Source organism: Pristiophorus japonicus, chromosome 16 (genome assembly GCF_044704955.1).
Source record: "Pristiophorus japonicus isolate sPriJap1 chromosome 16, sPriJap1.hap1, whole genome shotgun sequence".
NCBI lineage: Eukaryota > Metazoa > Chordata > Chondrichthyes > Pristiophoridae > Pristiophorus > Pristiophorus japonicus.
Window position 1 is genome coordinate 21,637,815 of NC_091992.1, and position 25,885 is coordinate 21,663,699.

General features: G+C 41.5%; 1 protein-coding gene across 4 annotated transcripts in view; it reads right to left on the reverse strand.

The window, feature by feature from the left end:
- Positions 1-10,959: 10,959 nt before the first annotated feature.
- ssh2a (slingshot protein phosphatase 2a) overlaps positions 10,960-25,885 on the reverse strand; it is a 166,514-nt gene continuing 151,588 nt past the window's right edge. For 3 of the 4 annotated variants that reach the window (XM_070857105.1, XM_070857104.1, XM_070857106.1), the window contains 2 exons: positions 17,969-18,839; positions 10,960-16,498 (listed from right to left, as the gene is read on the reverse strand). In XM_070857105.1, the coding sequence (XP_070713206.1) occupies positions 14,378-16,498; positions 17,969-18,839 (2,992 nt within the window). In that variant the 3' untranslated portion in view covers positions 10,960-14,377. The remainder of the gene's footprint in view (positions 16,499-17,968; positions 18,840-25,885) is intronic. The other variant, XR_011587250.1, reaches the window with a different exon arrangement.

A 25,885-nucleotide genomic window follows, 5' to 3' on the forward strand; every position in this document is an offset into this window, starting at 1 on the left:
AGGGAGCTCATCCCCTGACGTCCAAGGGATCCCAGCATCCCTTGGGAGCACTGTATTTAAGCCGGCCCCTAAGGCCTGTTCCTCACTCTGGAGTGTCTTATTAAAGTCTGAGGTCACTGTTACTTTAACCACCCGGTGTGCAGCCTCATTTGTGTTAGGAACACAATAATCAGCATAGACAGTCCCTCGAAATCGAGGAAGACTTGCTTCCGCTCTAAAAGTGAGTTCTCAGGTGGCTGCACAGTCCAATACGGGAGTTACAGTCTCCGTCACAGGTGGGACATACAGCGGTTGAAGGAAAGGGTGGGTGGGGAGTTTGGTTTACCGCACGCTCCTTCTGCTCTTTGCACTTGGTTTCTGCATGCTCTCAGCCTGAACACAAGTAACTATTATTGGAAGACGGCTTGAGTTAGAACAGTGTTTTGTGCAGAATTGAGTGAGGACAGGAAACTGGTTTGGCTGTGATGTCTCCTGCATCAATACTCATTTCAAGGCTCACACATGAATACTGTTTTTTTGTAGATATTTAATTAAGTATCAGGTGTTTTATCTCCAATTATAAAGAACATATTCAGAGTTGCATTCACATGATTAGTCAGTGATTCATCCTTTGAAATGGTTTTCAATGACTCCGTAGCCCTACTCTCCAACCAATGTCACAATTCCTACTGCTTTTATTATGTGCATGTTCTTTGTCAGTTTGAAATTGCAGCCGCCTCCCACCCCCACCCCCATCCCCATCCCCTTTCCGTACGACCAGATGATATGACACGCATATCTTCTATATCACAACAGAGTTGTACAATGAGATAATTACCAGACTGATCTAGACATCTCGATCTTTGCTTCAGAACTTGTAGGAAAAGTGCCCACGTAAATTAAAAGGGTACCTTTGAGGTTCGTTGGGGAAATGCCCTGCCAATCGCTGGAAATGTGCTCAGAATGGAGTTTTATTTTAGCACAATGCCCATTCAATATAGAGTTCAGCTGTTGAATTGAATGGTGGAAACTGGCTGGAAGGCAAGATTTTCAGCAAGTCAAACAACAGACATAAAAGCCTTTCAGCTAATCAAGTTAAAGTTTTTTTTTAGTTAATTAGACCAGGAAAGCTTGCGTATACAAACAAAGCCTTTTTAAAATTGGTTTTAAAAGGCATTTGGGAGACTCGGGTGAAAGAATAGCTCAGGGTGTGACAAACATTTCACACCTCATCTTGTCCTGTGTAGGGCCCTTTGTTAAAGATGACCCTGGAAGGTAAGGGGCTCATTGCGTTTGTAAAGTGGAACCAGACTATCTAAAAATCCATGCTTCAGTGGCACAAATATCTCCCAAGACTCTTACACCAGGAAATTGGGATGAGTGACAGGAAAAGGGGTAAACATTTCATATGCATGTGTCACCTCAGGAGGGGGTCCTCTTTGAAATTAAGATATTAAAATAGAGGGTTTAACATAGTTCCAGAAGGTGCTCTGGTACAAGCAGAACAACATTTATAGTAAACCTCAATATCACTGATCATAAAGAAAATAGTAAAATAAACCACGCTATTATTTCTCTTCTTCTTAGGCAGTCCCTTGGAGTCGAGGATGACTTTTCGGTTCTGACGTTACAGATCCCAAAATTCATTTTAATGGGTGGAAGATGCCTGTGCGTGAATTCTTTTAACCAGGGGTAGCCATTGCACACCAGCTACCACACAGGGTCGACAGAGCTAGGTCTATCACTAATACCACTGACCCCAATTGGCTCGATCTTAAAATGAGGATCCGCTCACCCCCCATTTCTCCTTTACCAGAACTTGCATATCCGTCTCGACATGACCGAGTGTTCCTTTATCCTGAGTTCATGTTTCAGGTTAATGGCCTTTCGTCACTGGCTGGGGGCATCTAGAAACTACCTTTAGTAGTTCTGACGAAAGGTCATTGACCGGAAAAATAACTTGGTTTCTCTCTCCCCGAAAGCAGCCTGATCTGCTAAGTATTTCCAGCATTTTCTGGTTTTGTTTCAGATTTCCAGCCAATTTTGCTTTTGTTCCATTATCTTCTTGTTCTCCAGCTGGGTGGGAAGAAGCAGCTCGAGGCCCGACCTTCTCTGAATGCCCTATGTCACAAATTGGCCAGTGGGCTCCAAATTAAAATGACAACTGCATCCTTGGGTGGGCCACCTCAAAACTACTTCCCACTTGAGTAGGAGACCGAGGGCGTCTGGATGGTCCACGGGACGATCTGAACAACTTCCATTTTCTCCAGCTTAAGTGATATGTGGGAAGCACTAATCTTACGCTAAAACTTACGTGAGCCTTATGCTAAACATCCGTAAGACAAAGGTCCTCTACCAACCTGACCCCGCCACACAGCACTGCTGGTCATCAAAATCAACAACGAAGCCTTGGACAATATGGACCATTTTCCATACCTCAGGGACTACAGTTAGCAAGAGTAGACATTGACGTCGAGGTCCAACACCACCTCCAGTGCGCCAGCGCAGCCTTCAATCGCCTGAGGAAGAGAGTGTTTGAAGACCAGGACGTCAAATCCAGCACCAAGCTTATGGTCTACAGGGCAGTAGTGATACCCGCCCTCCCATATGGCTCAGAGACATGGATTATGTACAGCAGACACCTCAAAACACTGGAGAAGTACCACCAGCGCTGCCTCTGCAAGATCCTGCAAATGCATTGGGAGGATAGATGCACCAACGTCAGTGTTCTCACTCAGGCCAACATCCCCAGCATCAAAGCATTGACCACACTCGATCAGCTCAGTTGGGCGGGCCACATCGTCCGCATGCCCGACACGAGACTCCCAAAGCAAGCGCTCTACATGGAGCTTCGACATGGCAAGTGAGCCCCAGGTGGGCAGAGGAAACCCTCCAAGGGCACCCTCAAAGCCTCCTTGATAAAGTGCAACATCCCCACCAACTATTGGGAATCCCTGGCCCGCGACCGCCCAAAATGCAGGAAGAGGATCCGGGAGGGCACTGAGCACCTCGAGTCCCATCGCCGAGAACAAGCAGAAACCAAGCGTAGACAGCGGAAGGAGTGTGCGACAACCAGACTTCCCACCCACCCTTTCCTTCAACCACTGTCTGCCCCATCTGTGACAGAGACCTTATTGAATTCTTCATGTCATGCATGTAAGCTTGGGATTACTCGCCACCAGGTGGGCTGGACGCATGTGTGTGTGGCCCAGGCATAAAAGGCAAGCCATCATGTAATGTAATCACTTTGGGCCCTAATAAAGCAGAGCCAGGTTTGAACCTGTGTTAGTTTATATCATTCAGTTTATCGAGTTATTACATACATAACACTTCAGCCACCTGAGTGGAAGCAAGTCATCCTCGAGGTAATGATGATAATGAGCAACTTCCATTTTTGAGAGCTTGAGATCAGTGGGAAGCACTAATCTAGCCCCAATACATGTACAAAGCAAAATACTGCGGATGCTGGAATCGGAAATAAAAACAGAAAATGCAGGACACCTCAGCATCTGAGGAGAAACAGAGTAACCGTTTCAGGTTGATGACCCATCGTCAGAACTCCAGAAGTACATGTATTGTTCAACTAATTTAATCCCTCGAGAGCTAGACACTCAACTGTGACATTTTAATACAAATCATACCCAGATCCTTCTATGCTGAAAAAGTCCAAAGTCCTGAAAGGTGAAATCCAATGTCGTTGGATACGGTTGAAGGAAGAAGATTTGCCATCACCCTGCTCTTTAAACAGGGTCAGGGAACATTTAAAGTCCATCGAAAATATACTGGAACAGGCAACTGGGGCTTTGGTGGAAGGTTTCATCTTAAAGGAGAAAGGTTACACAGAAATTATTTAGAAAGTATCAGGTGCACAGACCTAGAATTTTAAGCATTATAACATTCTGTACATCCCGTATTATTTGCAACTTCATGGAGGATGATTGTCATTCAATATTTACCAGATTTGCAAAGTCGCAATCTTGATGTACATTCATGCAAGACACCCTGACCTTTTAGAAATTTGGCACTGTTTTGTTTGATAACGCTCCAGTGAAGCACCTTAGGACATTTTACAACATTAAAACCGCTATATAAATGCAAGTTGTTGTTGTCATTGATTAGAATTTCTGCTGCTCCAACCATTACTTATTTTTGTTTTGAAATGATACCTAAAGAATGACAGATACATCTCAAAATACAGATAGAATATGAGACACAAATGCAAAATACTGCTGGATGCTGGAAATCTGAACTAAAAACAGAAAATGCTGTAAATAGTCAGGTCAGGCAGCATCTGTGGAGAGAGAAACAGAGTTGGTCAGAACTGAAAAAAGTTAGAGATGCAAAAGGTTTTAAGCAAGGGTAGGGGCAGGGAAAGCAGGGAGGGAAGCAAAGAACAAAAGGGAAGGTCTAGGGGAGAAGGCGGGCGAGATTAAAAGACTAAAGAGATGATGGCGCAAAGCAATAGAAAATGGAATGGAGGAGAAGATAATATGAGAGGGGTTAGGATAGAGCTATCCCCTTGTTTCTGAGCTTTCCGTTTTAAAACCAATCGTTAAAAATCATAATATTGCCACTGGCAGTTTTACATCATGAATTATGATTGCTGACAAAATGTGCTCTATTTTGGGCAAATAGCCTTCCTGTTATATAGCAAAGGTTTGCAGTAATTAATTTAAGATTCAATGGAGCTGAGCATTAGTTAACCCTCAAGTTACACAAGACCCACGCTGCTCAGCACCATTTTAATTAAAACTATAAAGGAGACACTGGATTGCCCCAGTGTCATCAAATGAGAAAACCTAACAAAAGTGCCCCCTTTTTAGGGCACAACTAATAGAAAACTTAGCAAAGGAAACTTAGAACAATTATTATTTACATGATATGGGTAGGTGGAAAGCAAAGGGAGTGGCATCTCTCGGTGGTCCCAGCAACTCCAAAAGATTGGCTGCTGGCACCTTACGAACAGTTGTTGGTGTTTGTGTACAAAGGTGTCAGGATGTGGATGAGAGGTAACAAAAAATAACGGGGGTACCTTACATAGTTGCGTTTAAAAAAATAAAGAATCTAATTTATCAGAAATAATCCTAGGAGAATACAAGGGTGGGTTTATCCTGCAACTCATATTAAAGTTGCTGTATAAGCCCAATCAGGCCCAAAAGTGGAGCAGTGCGAGCTCCTCTAGGATGGACAGCTCCATACCATTTGGGTTGGTGATCCCCTATCGATACACCTCTGGCAATCCCCTATCGATACATGGCTAACAGGGTTCTCAGCAACCCTGGGGTCTGCCTGCCTTTCTTCCGCCACATTCCCGGGTCATGGGAGACTTCTCCTCCTGGTCAGATTTTCTGTGCCTCCCCCCATCCCCCTTCCCTCCTTGGTTAGTCAACCATTTACACTTCTTCTGGACCCATCTATTGTTTACATACCAGCATCGAAGCACTGACCACACTCGACCAGCTCCGTTAGGCGGGCCACATTGTCCGCATGCCCGACACAAGACTGCCAAAGCAAGCCCTCTACTCGGAACTCCTGCATGGCAAGCGATCCCCAGGTGGGCAGAGGAAACATTTCAAGGACACCCTCAAAGCCTCCTTGATAAAGTGAAACATCCCCACCGACACCTGGGAGTCCCTGGCCCAAGACCGCCCGAAATGGAGGAAGAGCATCCAGGAGGGCGCTGAGCCCCTTGAGTTTCGTCGCCGAGAGCATGCGGAAAACAAGTGCAGGCAGCGGAAGGAGCGTGCGGCAAACCAGACTCCCCACCCACCCTTTCCTTCGACCACTGTCTGTCCCACCTGTGACAGAGACTGTAATTTCCATATTGTACTGTTCAGTCACCTGAGAACTCACTTTTAAGAGTGGAAGCAAGTCTTCCTCGATTTCGAGGGACTGCCCATGATGACATACTAGTACCATTATCATCTCTTTTTGCCTTGCACCCATCATTACTTTTATAATGTAATCACTCCTGCTCCACACCCTATCGCACACCTCTCTGTTCTTCTCCCACCCACTTTTCCTTGGCTCTGTACTTGCCTAAAAGCTGTTCATCTCCATCATCATCCAGTTCTGATGAAATGTTTCACTCACGACAGATGCTTCCTGACCTGCTGAGTATTTCCAGCATTTCCTGTTTTTATTACACACTTATGTATTTAACCCCTTGTAACCTGCGTCACACCTGACCACCAGAGGGCCCACCTGTTGGAGTCCCAAGGGATCCCAGCATCCCTTGGGAGCACAGTGTATAAGGTCACCCACGAGGTACCTGCACTCTGGAACCTTAAGGATCTAAGGTCACATTTGCTCATTACACACAGTACTCAGTGTGAGCATTTATTGTAACACACACCTCTTGGGTTTGCCGTACATAGAGCACAACTCCAGTACAGCGTCAAACCAGTTTTGCAAGGTTATCCATGCTACCTTGGAGCTCCTGGGCAGTTTTAAACACTTGTTCCTGGGATGTAGGGGTCGCTGACGCAGCCAGCATTTATTGCCCATCCCTAATTGCCCTGGAGAAGGTGCATGTGAGCCGCCATCTTGAACCGCTGTCGTCCGTGTTATGAAGGTACTCTCAGTGCTGTTAGGGAGGGAGTGCCACGATTTTGACCCAGCGGCGATGAGGAATGGTATGATGTTTCCAAGTCAGGATGGTGTTTAACTTGGAGGGGAACTTGCAGACGATGATGTTCCTATGCACCTGCTGCCCTAGTCCTTCTAGGTGGTAGAGGTCATGGGTTTGGGAGGTGCTGCCAAAGAAGCCTTGGTGAATTGCTGCAGTGCATCTTATAGAGGGTACACACTGCAGCCACTGTGTGTGCCAGGAGTGAATGATGAAGGTGGTGGATGGGATGCCAATCAAATGGGCTGCTTTGTCCTGGATGGTGTTGAGCTTCTTGAGTGTTGTTGGAGCTACACGCATCCAGGCAAGTGGAGTGTTCCTTACTTGTGCCTTATAGTTGGTAGAAAGGCTTTGGGGAGTCAGGAGGTGAGGCAATCGCTGCAGAATACCCAGCCTCTGACCTGCTCTTGTTGCCACAGTATTTATGTGGCTTGTCCAGTTAAGTTTCTGGTCAATGGTGACCCTCAGGATGTTGATGGTGGGGGAAGTCGATGATGGTAATGCCGTTGACTATCAGGGGTCAGTGGTTAGACTCTCACTTTTTGGAGATGGTCATTGCCTGGCACTTGTGTGGTGTGAATGTTACTTGCCACTTATCAGTCCAAGCCTGAATGTCATCCAGGTCTTGCTGCATGTGGGCATGGACTGCTTCATTTTCTGAGGAGTTGCGAATGGAACTGAACACTGTGCAATCATTTATTCACAAAAATTAGCCAACATCCCCACTTCTGACATTGATGGAGGGAAGGTCATTGATGAAGCAGCTGAAGATGGTGGGCCTAGAACACTGCCCTGAGGAACTCCTGCAGCAATGTCCTGGAGCCGGGATGATTGAACTTCAACGACCACAACCATCTTCCTTTGTGCTAGGTATGACTCCAGTCCCTGAAGAGTTTTCCCTGATTCTCATCGACTTCAATTTTACTAGCGCTCCTTTATGCCACATGCGGTCAAATGATGTCTTGATGTCAAGGGCAGTTACTCTTACCTCACCTCTGGAATTTAGCTCTTTTGTCCATGTTTGGACCAAGGCTGTAATGAGGTTTGCAGCAGAGTGGTCCTGGTGGAATCTAAACTGAACATCAGTGAGCAGGTTATTGGTGAGCAAGTGCCGCTTGATAGCACTATCGATGACACCTTCCATCACTGCTGATGATTGAGAGTAGACTGATGGGGCGGCAATTGGCTGGATTGGATTTGTCTTGCTTGTTGTGGACAGGACATACCTGGGCAGTTTTCCACATTGTCGGATAGATGCCAGTGTTATAGCTGCATTGGAATAACTTGGCAAGAGCTGCAGCTATTTCTGGAGCAAAAGTCTTCAGCACTACATCATCATCATAGGCAGTCCCTCGAAATCGATGAAGACTTGCTTCCACTCTAAAAATGAGTTCTCATGTGGCTGTACAGTCCAATGTGGTAATTACAGTCTCTGTAACAGATGGGATAGACAGTGGTTGAAGGAAAGGTTGGTGGGGAGTCTGGTTTGCCGCATGCTCCTTCTGCTGGATTTCTGCATGCTCTCAGCAAGGAGACTCAAGGTACTCAGCGCCCTCCCCGACGCTCTTCCTCCACTTTGGGCGGTCTTGGGCCAGGGATTCCCAGTGCCAGTGGGGATGTTGCACTTTATCAAGGAGGCTTTGAAGGTGTCCTTGATACATTTCCTCTGCTCACCTAGGGCTCGCTTGCCATGTAGGAGTTCAGAGTGGAGTGCTTGCTTTGGGAGTCTTCTCAGGCATGCAGTGTGCCAGCGCAGCCTTCAGTCGCCTGAGGAAGTGTTCCTCAAATATGGCATCAAGTTTATGGTCTACAGGGCAGTAGTGATACACCCACCCACCCACCCACCCCCCCCCCCCCCCCTATATGGCTCACAGACGTGGACTATATGCAGCAGCCACCTCAAAGTGCTGGAGAAGTACCACCAGTGCTGCCTCCACAAGATCCTGCAAATCCATTCGGAGGATATATGCACAGTCAAGTGTTCTCGACCAGGCCAACATCCCCAGCATCGAAGCACTGACCACACTCGATCAGCACTACAGCCGGGATGTTGTCGGGGCCCAGAACCTTTTTCTGTATCCAGTGCGCTCAGTCGCTTCTTGATATTATGTGGAGTGAATCAAATTGGCTGAAGACTGGCTTCGATGATGGCGGGGACCTCAGGAGGCCAATATGGTTCATCCACTCAGCCTTGTCTTTTGCACTTGCGTGCTGGCCTCTGCCATCATTGAGGATGGGGATATTCATGGAGCCTCCGCCACCAGTTAGTTGTTTAACTGCACGGTGGTGAACAATCAGTGTACATGCTCAAGAGAGCCTAGGCAGCAGTTGCACTCTCTAAACATTTAAAGACTTGCATTTATATAGCGCCTTTCATGACCACCAAACACCCCAAAAGCTCTTACAATCAATGAAGTACTTTTTGAAGTGTAGTCACTGTTGTAATATAGAAAACACAGCAGCCAATTTGTGCTCAGCAAGCTCCCACGAACAGCAATGTGATAACAGAAACAGATTATTTAGTCGTTATGTTGATTGAGGGATAAATATTAGCCAGGACACCGGGGATAACTCCCTTGCTCTTCTTCAAAATAGTACCATGGAAACGGTTACGTCCATCTGAGAGAGCAAACAAGGACTCGGTTCAACTTCTCACCTGAAAGACAGATACACTTTCACCGTTAACAGAGGAGCTCTGTGCCATCTCGGGGGTAGGGAGGTTCCAGTTGGAGCCGGGCAGCAAAAAATCAGGTGAAGCTTGACTGGAAGTGATAGCCAAGTAGATAATCCACAAACAGGAGATTTACCAGTTTAAGAAAGCCAAATGTCAGTAATGATCTTTGGGGGTGAAATTGGTCAAAGTCCAATTTTCTTGTCCAGGGAACATATTGGAAAAGAAAATCGTGCATGGTGTAAAATGGGCTGCCGATTTGCTACGCGCGCATTTTGTGCAACTGCCGAAGATCAATTTCACCCCTATCAGCTCGAGTAAAAAAAAATGAATGACAAATGAAAATCAATGAGACACTGCAGCGAGTATCAGACTGAAGAGCAACAAGGAAGACTTAAGACAGTTTCTTCACAATTTGAGAGAACCAAAGTGAAGACAATGCAGCTTTTAGTAGTGATTCTACAAGGTTTACTCAAGCATCCTTCAATAGCCTCCATAAAACACTAGCGATTGCCATTTTCAAATTGATCGGTTTATGTCTAAATCTATCTATTCATTCAGTGCTATAGCAAGACAACCAAATGCACTTCACAAAAAGGCATGGGAACAGAAACCATAAAGCAGTTAGGAAAACATTTAAACGGTGACTGAAGGCTTGGTCAAACAGCTAGATTTTCAGGAACTATTGAATGCAAGGTGAGATGTAGCTTGGTAGGAGGCTTTGGGAAAAAATTCCAAATTACAGGGTCCACAATTTCCACTTTCTAAAAAAAAAACCTAACCTTCAGGGTCAGTTTACATCTTAGGAGTCTCCATATGCTTCTGAAAGCAACCCCAGCTGAATGGTGTACTTCTTTACAGCCTTAACCTGCTGTGTTATGAAGTCAGGTTCTCCACCAGGATTCCAAAAATAGTAGGCTGCCAATCATGGGGCTAGGCTAGTTGTAGGATTCAGTAACCACCAGCGAGGTTTTCCCCAAAAAAGGGAAGAGAAGGGCAATTCAACCTATCATATTCTGAATGACCACCTAATTTTCCACCATCATGAAGGCTCTTCCACAGATGTTGGAACACATGGTGGGAGGGGCGTGGAGACAATTAGGAGATCAGACTACGAAGAGCAGAGTACACATTGACCAGTTGCAAAAGGATAGGGAGGGGTGCAGCCATGAAGCTAAGGATTTCAAAGTCAATGCGCTGAGGATGGGAGCAGGTGGAGGTTGGCAGTGATGAGGGTGGTATTTGCAAACTTATTACAGAATAGAATACCTACACAGCAATGGAGGTTTGCTAGAAATGCAGTTTGTGTAGGGTGGAGCACAGAAGGGCGGTGTGGAATGTTGTCACCTCCAAGCGTGGATGGTGTAGGTGGAGAACTGATAGCCACAGTAATATTATGGTGAAAATGGGTAGTTTTGAATGATAGAAAAAATGTGGTGTTTGAAGCTTAACACAAACAGGATGCAGAGATTGTGCAGCTTGAGTGAGCAGATAGGGAGGAGAATCCAATCCAGGTTATGGTGCGGTTCTGGTGAGAGCCAAACAGGATAGCTTCAGCCTTGGCAATACATGATTAATTCCACCAAGAATCACACTCCGTGTTAATCTTACTATTTCAGATATTGATTGACCCGCTAAGCTTTTTCTCTTAATTTTCATTAACACTTCATACAACTAAAAATGAAATTCATCCTTCAAAATAAAAATTTATTAATTTTGTAACAAGAACATGGTACTTCATACAACAGTGCATTACTTCACATTATGCAACTTAGCACACTTGCAATAAAAATCTGTTGTACAGTGGAACATCCCATAATGAAAAGTAGCATACAGTGACAATCGAACATGAAGATTGGGTCCAGTAACAGAAACGACAAATTGTCAAGTGGACTGATTTAAGCTTCATGTGATAAGTCATGAACTGGAAACTACAGGATGCACAACAGAGCCTGTGGAACAAAATAAATTGCCAAAGGTTTCTACCTGATCTATTCTAAATGTTTTGTTGTTCAGATTTGGAAGCACTTTAATTACTTGTGCCCAAAAAAGAAATATTCCTTACTATGATAGACATGATAAGGTTAGTACTGTACTTTGAAAGCTGGTGCCGTAAGGCTTATGACAATGTACCACTAGATTTTAAAAAGCTACGTATTGTGGTACTCGTACTACTGTATTACAAAAACAAAATTAAAAGTGAAGTTTTATCCATACAGCACATGCAGTCAGTCACATAATTTACATTTTTATTTAAAAAAAACAACGGTGTAAAAATCAGTTTCACAAGTGTAAAAACTGAATGCCAAGGCAATAGACGGCACACACACAGCATGTAGGTACATCTATAATTTAAGAAAATGTACAGCTCAAATATTCACAATGTAAACAATATAATAACCACAGTTATAAAAGACCACATATAATTGCTTTATACAAAAATGCCCTTTAAAAGTTGTTGAACTGCAGTGGTTCAAAAACAAATTCCAACAGCAAGCTCCAGACTAATATGACAACTGCATTCAAACTCTGAGCATCAACGTGTTGCCTGGTCCTCCTAGCAGATAATTTCACATCATGTTCCAGGCAAAATACATTTGGTTATCAGTCTGATATCCTCCCTTAATTTACAATGGAAGCCATAATTAGCCAATAACGGATGTACAGCAGTACTAGAAGCTTGTTGAGACTGCCGTTTTAAAAAAATTCAGTAAAAACACCCTGGTTACTTTGCTGTACTTTGAAAGCTGACTTCAGGTTGGGACAGGCAGGAATTTTGATCAGGGATCTTGAAACCAAACAGAATCAACAACATAACAGTCCAAGCGATTGTGCAAATGTAACACAACTAGGTGTATATGCTACAGGTTGCTACAACTTCAATTGCCTCAAATGGGGGGAGCTGGGTTCAGTACTCAGATGAGACACTAGATGAAATGTGTCTGTTAGCAAAACAACAGAGCGACAAGAGAAGTGGCATAATCAAACTGCCCTGCTTGAATAGTCATCTATCATTTAAAAAAAAGTGTGATGGTGGCTGAAGGTAGCACAGCCTTCACCCACTCTCCCAACTGGGAGAAACTGGAAGCAGTGTTTCCAAGGAAAGGGAACATGGACAGAGAAAACATTTTATTTGCATAAGAAAAGCATGAGATGTAGATTTCCTGAAATACATATAAGCAGGTATCTTGGGGACAAAGAGCAAATAATGCTCGTTATAGTTGGAACCCAAAATTCCATTTGATTTGCTCTTTTATCATGATTTAAGTATTAATTTTTAATGAATGTTCCAAATCTCATGTGTTAGACATTACAGCTTTTTCTACAATGGTTTCTCAGTGATTGTGATTGGCTGAATCTTTTATAATGATGATGTTTCTGCTTAGTTTCTAGTGCCAGTTATGCAGCATTTTGATGAATTTATTAAAAAGATACTCATATCCAGGATATTCCAGTTAAACCAGAGTACATTTATAAAGGCTACTATAAATTTAACTAGTCATTCTGTAGTAAGTTGTGTGATTGCTGTTTAAAATCAGATATACATTTTAATATACAGAATACAAGCAGCGCTTACAGCTTTTATTACACCAAGTAAAATTGTGCAATCTCTAGAGGTGGTACAGAACATCAACAAGTCTAGATGAGAATGCAGGAATACAGTAGTATTTGTAAATTTTATATACATGGGAGAAATAATCATTGCTGCAAGAATACTACTGATATTCTCAACTTATTTTCCACCAGTTTCCAGTACAACTTCTAGCCTAGGTATTGCAGCACTATCAGATGCAACATTAAATTATTCCTAGGCGTATGAATATTTATTGATGCAAGGAAGACTTTGACGTTCCTACTGCTGTCACCAAATTGAAGTAAAAATAGATGGCATATTGCAATTAAAATAGTTCCAGTTTAAAATAAGAATTCTTGTCCTCATCAAATGTACTCCCAGGCTGGGGAAAAAAAAGTGTTGAATATTATACATGTAAAAGGAACAAAGATAGTAAATTTAGAATCACACCTTCAACAAAATACAAACGTCCACATCAGCGATATATAAAACTAAAAAAAATTACAAGTTTTCTTTTTCTTTAGAGGAAAAATCTCATTGAAGAGTGACTCCCCATTAAGGTTGGTTACACAGGATGAATTGAAGTCCTTCCAATGGGACCAACAGATGGCACTTCAGGGGCAGAATACACGAAATATAAAGGAAAGGCAGAGATCAGATACTACAAGAATTTGCCTTTAAGCTGATATGGAAGGTCTTATCAAAAGCCCACTGCAGTGTTCAAGTAATAATTCACATTAACCCTGAATGCAGACCACCTTAAAAGGAACACACAAACTAACACAAAAACATGTAGACCTATTTCCTAGTGATGGAAAATGAGAAAAGTTTCGTAGGTTGCAAATATTGCAGTTAGCAATTTCTGTACAGTCCTGCAGAGGATTGATCTCAATTTTAATTTAAAGAAACTTGTGGATGATTACAGGATAGTGCACATCTAGGTTCTGTATGGCCTGCTGCACATCATGTTTCACTATAAATGCACGGGGTATGCTCCAAGAGCTCAATAGCCATTTTCACAAGACGACACAAGAGTTTTTTTCTAAGGGGGAGGGGAAGAGGAGAATCCAGAACTTTATCAGTAAAAGAGCTGGTACAATAAAAATCAATGGTATTTTCTCTCTCAGCAGGAAGATCAGACTAAGTACATTATGTATGTTAGGAAATGCAATGTTACTTAAAAGCAAAGTGACATTAAATGTGCACAAAAAGAAAACAGAATTTATCACAAGAATGTCCCTGATTTCAATTTTGAGGTATGTTAAACAGTCTGGTTGACTTAACTGCAAACTTGCTGTGTGTTAGCCAGTGTGCTCTTTTAAATGAGATCTTGTGGTTAAAGGATTCGGTTTCACACAATTTTAAGTCAAAACCAATTAAAGGAGGAAAGAAAGCCCAAGGTCTACATGCATTCGTCAAGAAAATAAACTCACATTTAACAAGATATAGAAAACAAATTGTAAAGTGCATGTTCCTTAGAAAAACACCTGCCTCTTGTACAGAAGCCAAGTTTTTGGGCTTAGGGTCACATGGTATTATATAATGGATTGGTTGTCTGCTTTTTCTCATTAGTCATTTTTAATTGCTTTAATGGATGATTTCTATGATGGTGCTGTCGAGGTGCTACAGCTATCAGTGGGGTGGGACACGGTGCCTCGGTGTCCGAAGGGGAGGAAGGCTTTATTTGAGGAAGATTTTTTTCTGCACTCGCCAGTGGACTCTGTTGGGATGACTCAACTGCTTTGGCATATTGTATTAAAGGCTTCTCCACAGGCTTGCTTTGTACAATACTTTCTGATGTTTTAAGTTGCTCCGCAAAACACACTGTGGGTGGAGAATCTTGCTGGAGGAGAGAGATGGAAACACATTTCTTTTTCCTGGGCTCATCTTCCACAGCATACTCAGCTCGAAGCTCACTTGTATTTTGCAAAGTCCATGGTGTGTCCTGAACAGAGTCAGAAATTGCTTGGCAAGTCTCAGAACTATCCAAGCCCTTTTTAAATAAATCATCCCTCGAGAGCTCCAGGTAGCCTAGTTTAGCAATAGATGCTGAACGTTTCATCTGTGATGGAGTTGTGAGGCCTGCCTGTCTTATCTTAGCTTCAATTTCCTTTGATCGCTGATTACCAATGTCCAGGGAACTACTTAGAAGATTTATACGGTCATTGCTGGTGTCATGGCTAAGATGATGATTAAGATTTGAGAAATTCAACATCTCCTTCATCTCTTGGATTCTTTCATCAAATCTGTTGAAACTCAACTCTAAATCCTCATGACTCAACAGAGTAATGCAGCCATCACCTGCTCTTTGCAAAGATGTTATTCTGGCGCCAGCTTCCTGAAGCCCTGAATAGATAGTTTCCTTATCTGGGATCTCTGCATCGGTATCTGTACTTGACTCAGTGACACCTTCCAGGTGCAGTACGTGTGTTTGATACTCCAAACCTTTTTTTGGCAAATGTGTTGTGTCACTAATAAATAAAGCAATTTCGCAGTCTGACAAGCTGTCATCTACCTCATCTGAAGGACTACCAATTGTGAAGGTAATTTCTTCGATTTCTTCCTTGTTGTTTGGGGCCAAACCTGCAGCATCCAATAATGGTAATAGATTTGGTTGCCATGGAATATCAGTGATGGGTACTTCTAGAATGTCTGGATCATCTGCAGACTGTATGATGGCTTCATTTTCCTTTCCTGGAGATTCATCTTCAACAGTAATCTTTTCTTCTCCCGTCAAGCCAAAGGTACCATTGTCTCCTTGAGAAGTTGGTGGTTTAAATACGTGGGTGTACTCAATGATCTCAATTGTCTTTGGAAGCTGGGTATATGAATCCAGTCCCTCAGAGGTTTCAAAAGAGTGGACTATCCTATGTTCCACAGTGCTCAAAGATCCAGGTTCAGCTTGTATCAGATCCAGTTTTGACTGTAATGGATGCTCCATCACATCTGACTGCGAGTTTGAGGCTGGTTCTTGATTCTGAGGTACACTGAGCTCGAATAGCAAACGTTGGTCTTCAGCAATCCTTTCTTTATCTTCATCCTCAAATAAAAATAATTCAGGAGAGACATCCTCACTTTCATTTGTTGTCACAAATTCACTAGCTGTAGCTCCATCAATTCTGGAATTTTTACGGATTGCTAATGTTATCACAGGTGATTGATGTTCTTGCTCTTGCTTTAATCTTTCTTCAAACTCCTTGGTCGCACGTTTTACTGAACCAGAACACCATTTTGGCACCTGCTTGTGGCCTATGCTTCCATCCTGTGCAGATTCTTCAAAGGCAGTCTCCTGGTTTTCCTCATAGCTCTTGGCTATTAAATGCACCTGATGACATCCATTGTCCTCAGCTTTATTCAAATCACTGGCATTATCATTTTCAGCAACTAAAGAGTCGTTTGCACAAAGTGTTTTTGCAGTGTTGCCATTTTCAGAAGACCAATGGAAATCTGCTGGTAATTCATGCACTGTATTTCTCTTTAGCATTTGGATCTGGTTAGTGGCGACACTTTCTGTCTTGCTTTGGCACAAGCCTGAACTCTGGCTGGACTCGATTTCCGTCACTATTTCTTTCACAGAAATAACATTTAATGACTGTGACCTTGTTAAGGAAGACTTCTTGCTGGACGATTTTGATACCAGATTTCCCTGTGGAAGAGAAAAAACAAAATGAGCCTAGCCATGTAACATTTATACAGTCTCCCCATAAGTGAGAAAAACCCCAGTAAAGTAAACACAATTCTGATCATAAATGAAAAAGGATCAATTTTCAAAACATTATACATTAACACAATGTACATTAATAAATACATTTAATAAACACAGATGAAATGCAAAATAAATGTATAAGTAAAAATTAGTATTTCACTCCCTTATAATTTCAGTCTCTCTTTCTCACTTCTACAGCCCATTCACATTATAAATCTCATCTCACATGGCAGAAAAGCAGAACTTTCCTTTCCCAAGCACCCATCCGAGCTGTATGCTAGGAAATTGGTCAATATAAAAGCACACAAGACTGAGTGTCACTAATGGGAAGCAGGACAGTACCGCACATGAATATGCCTAAAGGTACGTTGTCTCCAATCTGGCAACGTCGGGACCGAGACTGTGCCGACTTTCGGATTTTTCCGGATTTCGGACAAGAAAACCAAGAGCTTATGTATGCTACCGAGACAGACAAAGTACTAATAGTGGCGCGGGTCAGGTCAGGTCGAGCCGGGTCGAGGGTCATTCGGCAAGGCTCGGACCAATCGCATGCCATTTAAAACATAGCGGTGAAGCAGATAACTAGTCCGGCCCGCCAATTTTTGGACAATAATTCCGGATTATTTTACTGATCATCAAATGGGATTTTCTCAAAAATGTCCAGTTTTCAGACAATGCCGATTTTTGGACAGCCGATTTGAGACGTTGTATTCATTAATTTTCGTAAAGGCCATATTTTTAAGCTCAAGGTGAGGTATGTCAGTGCTTGCATGTGGAGCAGTTTTCCAATTGCCATCCACTATTAGCATCAAGCACTCCAAGGAGTACAGTTACAAGACAGCCTTTTGCAAAAGTGTTCTTCGTCCACCGTCTCGAACATGCTACGACTCCAACCTGACAACGTTACTGCCAATTGCACCAGTGTTGTACTTTTTGTCCCAGATTCTTGTACTCTTAAGAATGTGTGCGAATCAGTACTGAACGTGGGCAGTTTTATCCTCTGGACTTACACCCAATAGGAACTGAAATTGAGTGCGTTACAAATTAATCTCATACACCTGGCAGAGAGACAGGGACTTGCAATTCATCAGTTTGGGATGGATTCAATCCCCATTTCCAGGAAATAGAATGGCAGAGCTCCAGCCCAATGTGCCACCCAGTCTCTAACATATTTGGTAATGAACCATATTGGAAACAGTACAGCTGTCAGAATATTAATATAATGCAAGAATTAATTTTAACAAAAATTATAAATGTTCAAGGACAAACATCTCATTTTCTTGACATAATTACCAGCTCCAGCTGAAGGTCAGAATTTATTTGAGAGATGTATGGAGCATTTTGCTCAGTTCATCTGCAGTTACTTTAAATAGTTTACAGTTACAAAAAAATTCAGTTTAGTATTTTTACCTTATTAGATTTTGCATCAGTATTATCCATACATTTATCTCTTGCGTGGGCCAGGTTATCCACTGAAATCTGTCCCTGACCATTCTTGACCTGCTGCTCTTTTTCAAAGGTTTCCTGTGCAGCCACTTTCGTGGCACTGTATTTCCCTCCACCAAGCTCCTCGGTTTTTGAATGTAATTGGACTCGAGCCCCATTCTCTTGTGAAAGCTCAATGAATTTTTCTCTGGCACTGAAGAAGTCAATTCGATCTGTACTTAAGCTGCAAATTCCAGCATCTGCATTAGGTGACGAGACTGGAGAAGCTGATTCTGGTGAAGCTATATGATCTCCCAGTTGAGGTGCAATTTCAAGTAATGGCACTGAACTGCCATCCAAGTTCAAACTAACTGCATCTTTTTTCAATTCATCTACTTCTAAATCAGTTAACACCATGGGATGTTCAGGTGAGGAAGAAAGTTCATGTTGTGACAAGGCTTCTGCTGGTTTGTCAGAGTGGCAATCTTGGAGAGGAAAAGTATCAGAGCTGCAACCTGCAAAACTCTTAGTATCGGAGGTTACGGCTACTGGCATTGTTGCAGAAGAGATACCGTTGTGCAAGTCATCAGGGTTATATTTTGAAGGTATTTCATTCTCTGAATTGATCCCAGAATTTAATTCAATTTTTTCCTCATGGGCTCCAGGTAAAATTGCATCTAGGTCATCCAAGAATTGGGGATGATATAGATGTTCAGCAAGTGGATCAGTTGGCATTTCTGTAGTGGAAGTACTGTCCCTTCTGTTTCGGTCAACAGTAGATTTATTAATACGCTCACGGTGGTCAGAAAGGTCACTATCAGAGTGCGATCGCCATAGTTTATTGTGCCTCTGTTTGCTGAATTAAAAGAAAACAAACAAGAGGAATAGTTTAAATAAAAGTACTTCTACTACAACAAAATATTCTAGGTGATATTCAACATGTGGTTAAATCGCACTCAATCACATTGAAACATCTCAAACATTTCATACAAATGACCTTTGAGATGCAGTGACTGTTACATAGATAAAAGCACAACAATCATTTCTTTCCCAGCAATATCCAACCAACGGTTTCTTGGAAATGTCTCAAGACATTTCACCTACAATAACAACTTTGAAGTGCTGAGACTCTTGCTACTTATGCAAACATGCCATCCATTTTTTGCACAAGCTCTTTCAAACAGCAGTAAGATGATTAATCTATTAATCTATTTTTAGTGGTATTAGTTGAGGGAGACACCAGGATCACTAAGCTATCTGAACGTACAGAAAGAGGGTTAGTTTAATTTTCATCATTTGGAGGATATCCTCGCCAACATCAACTTGTATTTATACAACGCCTTAATGTAGTTAAACGTCACAAGGCATTTCACAGGAGCATTATGAGACAACAAATTTGACACAGCCACTTCAGGAGAAATTAGGGCAGGTGACCAAATGCTTGGTCAAAGATAGGTTTTAAGGAGGAAAGAGGTAGCGAGGCGGAGAGGGTTTGGCAGGGAATTCCAGAGCTAGGGGCCTAGGCAACATGAGGCATGGCCACCAATGATTGAGCGATTATAAATTGGGAATGCTCAAGAGGGAAGAATTACAGGAGAGCAGATTATCTCTGGGTTTTGGGGGGGGGGGGGGGGGGTGTGGGGCTGAAGGAGTTTACAGAGATAGGGAGGGGTGAGGTCACAGAGATTTTAAACAAGGATGAGAATTTTAAAATCAAGGCGTTACTTAACCAGGAGCCAATGTAGGTTAGCACAGGGGTGATGGGCGAGCAGGACTTGGTGCGAGTTAGGACACGGGCAGCCGAGTTTTGGATCATCTCAAGTTTACGTAGGGTAGAATGTGGGAGGCCAGTCAGGAATGTATTGGAAGTCAAGTCTAGAAGTAACAAAGGCATGATTGAGGGTTTCAGCAGCAGATGAGCTGAGGCAGTACTCCTCTAGTACCACACTGGTGTGTCAGCCGAGATTATGCACTCAAGTCCTATTCGGGGGCTTGTACTCTCAATCTTCTAATCCAGAGGTGGGCGAGAGTTCAGGCTACTGAGTCGAGTTGACAAGGGGGCGAGAGAAAAATAGCTCCAAGCATCCAAAGTGTTACTATATCCCACCTACTTGAAACTATTTTTTGCATGGATACAATGACAGGCTGGCTTGATGCCAAGTTTACAGAATCAGTAGATAATTTCCCCCTATTGCTCCCCATCATTCATTTTCTACATTAGGCAGTCTTACACAGTGCAGACAAGACCGTAAATTCAACTTACTGCAAATAAGAAAAAAAAAATTGGACTCTCTAAATCTGTTTTTGGAAGTGGGAGGGGAAGCAACTTTTTGATCAGCCATAAATAATTATAGTATTTGTACAGGGTTTTGCAGGATGGAAAGAGACTAAATTTTATTTTAAAAGCCTCATTAGAAGGCGGAAATGATTCACCAAAGCATTTCTAATGCACTAAGTGTCGACTTCTTTACAGAATACCTGTTGATGAAAATAAAATAAAGCAACCAGATCATCCATGCAAGTCCCGCATCTGTAGATGGAAAGGTGCAGATAGATTAGATTAGCCCCAAAATGGATTTGTTTTTTTGGGCACACTTTATTTTGATTTTTTTGTAAAGAATATTACATAATCGGTTACAGTAGTCATACAAATGAGACAGTCAGCTACCTGTATTAACGTTAATGGGGATGGGGGAGAAAGAGAGGTCGGAATTGGGTGGGGTGGGAGGGGCTGTGGTAGGCCGAAGGCTTCCTTAAAGGGATGGGGAAAACCCCTGCTATGCCTGGCCCATAAAGAGCGCTGCAAAAGGCACTTAACTTATGGAACCGGCAGCTCTAATCTTCCTTTCACTGCCGGGTTTCCCGATCCCTGGGAAACCAGTGCAGCAAGTCAATTTTAAAATCGGACCTCCAATTGCAATGTAGAAGCCAGATTTAAATACGTCAATTAAGTGCCCTGCCTCTCCATGCTGTGACACTGACGCCCCAATATCCGCCGCCCTATTAAAAGGCAGCGGGTGCATGCGCAGAGTATTGGGGACGCTTTCCCCGTATTCAACTCTAACTGCATCCCACCCACCTGCCTATCATGTGGGAGGGATTAATATTGAGGCTGAAGTGGCCAGAGGAGAATCTGACAGATAAGATGATAACACAAACGTTCAAGTGCTCAAATCCCGTGATGCCCCCACTTAGGAAGACTGAAGTAGTGCCTAAATGGACAAGTTTAAACATGAATATACTGAAGCACAGGCATCTGATAAACATCAATCTGATATCACATCTCTTGCAGTCACATGGTGCATTGCAAGCAGCAGTTGTCTAGATTCTGAGTGACATTTGGTCCTTCAGTATGTCCAGTGTTTCACAATGCGGCAGAATGCAAGGCTCTCTATGAAACATTTCTGATTTTTAAAATGGTAGATACGGTCATTATAGTCCAGTGAAATACTAGCGAAGAAATCATAAATGCCAAGCAGAAATCTAAAAACTTACAATCCTGTAGATGTTGCTAAAAAAAAAAGTCAATATTCATTATCCTGTAAAATAAAACTAAATATATTGCTAGAAGAGATCACAAATCTTTTTCCTGCTTGATATTTCCTCATTTGTACTATTACAGTCAGTACAACAGCACTAAATAAGTCAAATTACTAGAATGAGAATTTCCTAATCGAATGTGCTTGTTTGATAGTGTCCCAGCCCTGTTGATTAAAGTGCTTGTATACATACAAGATGTTTGTATTAGTATCATCTTTCCTGTTATACAATAGTGACTATTTTGAGATATGAAATGATATTTAAGTGATGGGGACAAGTGAATTCAAATACTCAGCAGGAAAAAAAATGTTCAGTGGTTTGTAACCTAATATTTGAAACATATGCTTTCCCTGTGATGGTCCAACATAGTTAACATTCTTCTTTAATGAAAGATGGTTTTTGAGAGTTATGTACATACATAAAAACACAAACCAAAATATAATCTTTGGACTACCTTTATGTGGCTACAAATTCCAACCCAGAGTTCAGAGAAGAAATGGAAGCAGAAAAAGTGCAACCTAAGAAATTGCTTTGAGATAAGATAACTCAGCAAACTGGTTCATTATCTTGATCCATTTACAGGAACAGTTATGATCGTTTCTTCTCCCTCCTATATTTACAACAAGTTTGTCCCCCAGCCCCCCAAAATAGAAAACAGAATTATTGAGTCCAGACCAGTGTCCTTTCCCGCTCTACCACTTCACAGCCTTCAGCCATCATGAATTCTTTTTCCAAATCCCTTTACTCTGTTCCATCTCTCCCACCTTTCAAAATGCCTCAAAATTTAGCACTTGAACTGCATTTTCAGTTACCTCCCCTAACTGTTTTCTTCTACCATTTGCTTGGTGTCTATTATCCCTTCCCTCTTAGGCTTTTCATGAAGCGTGTTGGGACGCTTCTTCGCATTAAAAGGCACCAGATAAATGCGCAAGTTGTTGAATTTTTTTAATTAATATTCCAAACAAACCTATATCCATTACACTCGTGTGGTAGACATCTGCAAATACATTTTCCAAATGAGAAACAGTTATTCTCAGTTCAATTTAAACTAGAGGTTTTCTCAGCCTATAATCAAGTCCCCAAGCTTTTTTCTCCAACACAAATAACTCATTATTTTCCCTATATTGTTTTCACTGAAGAAGAAAAAAAAGATATATAATTTTCTTAGACCATGGGTGTTCAAACTACCGCCTGTGGGCCAAGGTTTAGCAACTCTAAACTACATAACCCAGATAATTCAATTCTATTTTTACTTTTTTCTTATTCACTGATTTATCCCGTTTGAATTTCATAAATATAGAGGGCTTGGAAAAAGTTAATCTTAGCAATAAGGCTTTATTGGTGGGGAAATCAGAATATTGTTAGTAACTGCAGCTTGAGATACATGCACATTAATGGGAGCACTGATTAAAACTTCATACGAGACCAGAGAGACTCTGTGGTATGTATCCAAGTGGTCCATGAAAATAAAAAGCACGGACTCTCCCACCTTTGGCTTCTTTTATCCATTAGAAACTCAGCGGCATCGCTATTGGTCGTCTTCAAACCTTTGCCAAAGCCTGTCTTCCCAAATATGGGGGTATATCTTCCTCAGTTTGCTAATAGTGGTGAAAAAGTTGATTGAGAGTATAAAGAGTGCTTCTCCACATTATACTTGTGTTGACCCTTCACTAGCAATGAATAGAAGAAATTATACCCATAGTGACCAAAGCTGAACATAACACTCCATGTATGTTCTCATTAACAATTTATATGTTCTAAGTATTACCTCCTTACAATTACAGCCTACGGATCTATTTTGTATAACCCAACACCCCAATTGTTTTGACAGCTCATATTATGTGACAACTTTTTGCACTTCAGATTATTTACTGATACAACTTCATTCTGTAATTGTTTTGCTATTTTTTAGTATCTATTATCTTATATTATTCAATAACAGGGTCAGAATGCTGCTTTTGTCCACAGGGATAATTGCTGTTACACAGTACAAGTAGGCCAATAAAAAATTAATTTACGGTTTTGGAAAAACAAGCAGAATTTTTTGCTGTTAAACCAGGACGTTATCTGCAAAATACTATGGAGGGGCGTACAAATAGGGTATTTTTATAGTTTGTCTTAATATATAAATGTTCACTCGTAATTGGCACACACTCTTGAAACGCAGTAAAACTCATTACTACAATAATTTATCAGTTAAGATATGAAACCATATCTAACCCAAGATTTACTGTTTATACTCTTAATAATGCAGATCTTTAGGCCAGAAGTTCACTACTTGTACTGTAGACAGAAGTCAGTCTTTTAATCATAAGATACTAAGGAATGACTTAGTTCGGGCACGCTCTGAGCAACTGTTGAGATAAACTAAAAACCAGGGCTTCAGGTCTCAAATTTGGATTGCTTGTGGTGTTACAACATTTCTAATTCAAGCAAAATAAACAGCCATCCACTGTCAACGTGGCCTTTTGGTTGGGATACTAAATCAATACAACCTAAATGTTAGAATACACTGAGATGAGCAACAAATTCTCCGTGTTAATTGATGGAAATACCCTAACATTTCTTGAACTGGCTAGAGCTTCATGTGAAGATTGGGTATATAAAATGGAATACCATACACTATCATTTTTGATAGTTATAAAATATACTTTCACAACTTGACAAAAAGAAGTGCTTCAAGTTCCAAGCACTGAAGTTACTTAATTTGGTTTTTCAATCTGCAAGCATTTCCTGTTCTATGGACACAAAAATATAAATTCTGTAAACTCAAGACACCATATTGCAAAGTAGAATTGGAGAAAAACAGAGCTGCAAAACAGTCCCTCTTGCATGTTATTCTTCAAAGCTTTCATAGGGATAATGAAGGAAAACATAGATTAACATTTACCATTTAATAATTAAACTTCACCTCATTTTTCTCATCAAAATCTTATTCTAGCACTGGTCTATGTAAAAGATTAAAATGTTGATAGTAAGAAGTTAATTCAATCAAGATATTTTGATCGTCTGATAACTATAACAGATAGTTTAACAACAACAGGTATTGGGTTTACGAATGTAGCACAAGTTTTGACAGAAGCAATCTGAATTCATTTGCACAGTGCTGGATTTATCTAAAGATACATTAGGATGAAAACCTGTATGAACTCTATTAGAATTTGTCCTGGGACTAGTCCACAGTCCATAGTACAGGTCAGTGGCACACACGAGCTGATCAGGAGATGCACTGAAGTCAGTTCAATGTGCGTGGATCCTGGATCTAAATAAATGCTGCAAAGCCGACAATGTCTTCGGTCATATGAACGTCTTAACTAACAAATCTCAGCCATTACAAAAATTGCTTTCAAACACGAGCCACTGCAAAAGCACTTTGTCTGTCTTTAGGGGCAGTGAGATGATTTGAAAATGGCACATCAGTTTTATCACTAGGCTTACTTGGTACATTGATATGTAACACATAATAGCAAAGAGGTTACAAGCTGCTCTCTCCAGGAACAACCCAAGTTTGTAAGAGCAGAATCTGTAACTTTGCTGCTGGGTGCTTTTCTCCGTTCAAGTGGACATAGTGTGAAAATAACAGTCACCATTAAACCATTTCACAATATCATAACCAAGGTCAGCATGATACCTATTAAATGACATCTCCTGATCCAAATTCCTGCTAGAATCAAAATCTCAAAACAGATCACATTTAATGATGTTTAAGCAGATTAATTAAAACTAGGAGTTTTACACACAAAAAAGAGTTAGAGGCACTACAGATTAAATAAGTTACATTAGTGGATCTCCAGTGGCAATGCTGACAGTGATTTAATGGATATGAGAGAGGTTTTGAGAAAGATATGAAGTGGATAGTGGTAAAGTGTTTCTGTTTGGCTCAAATCTTCCAGAAACCAATCAGGATAATTAGAGTGCTTATGTATTTCTGGATCTGGTTCAAATTCTGAACCAATCCATATAAACAGATAGTGGTTGGGTGTTTTTGAAAAAAAAAAGTACTGGAAAATTTGAGACATCAGAAGTGTGACAGATAATTATTTTGTGCTACTTGCTACAAGACTTAATAGATTGTTATGGTAGACTGGGGGAAGAGGAGAATGAAAGTGCAGGGAGCAAACTAATTCTAATCAACTAAATCTAAACTTGCTCCACTTCATTGGTTAGACTGGTTCCTCATAGAAGACCTTACTCCAGCTTCATGTTTCACTACACAAAAAGAGATCTTTACATTTAAAATATAAATGGTTCATTGTGCCATATTCAGTCAGTAACAGAAAGCTTGTCTATTTTAATCAAAGACCTTCTTGTAGCAGACCACAAACCACACCAGTGACTCATCTTTTTACAACATAATAGTTT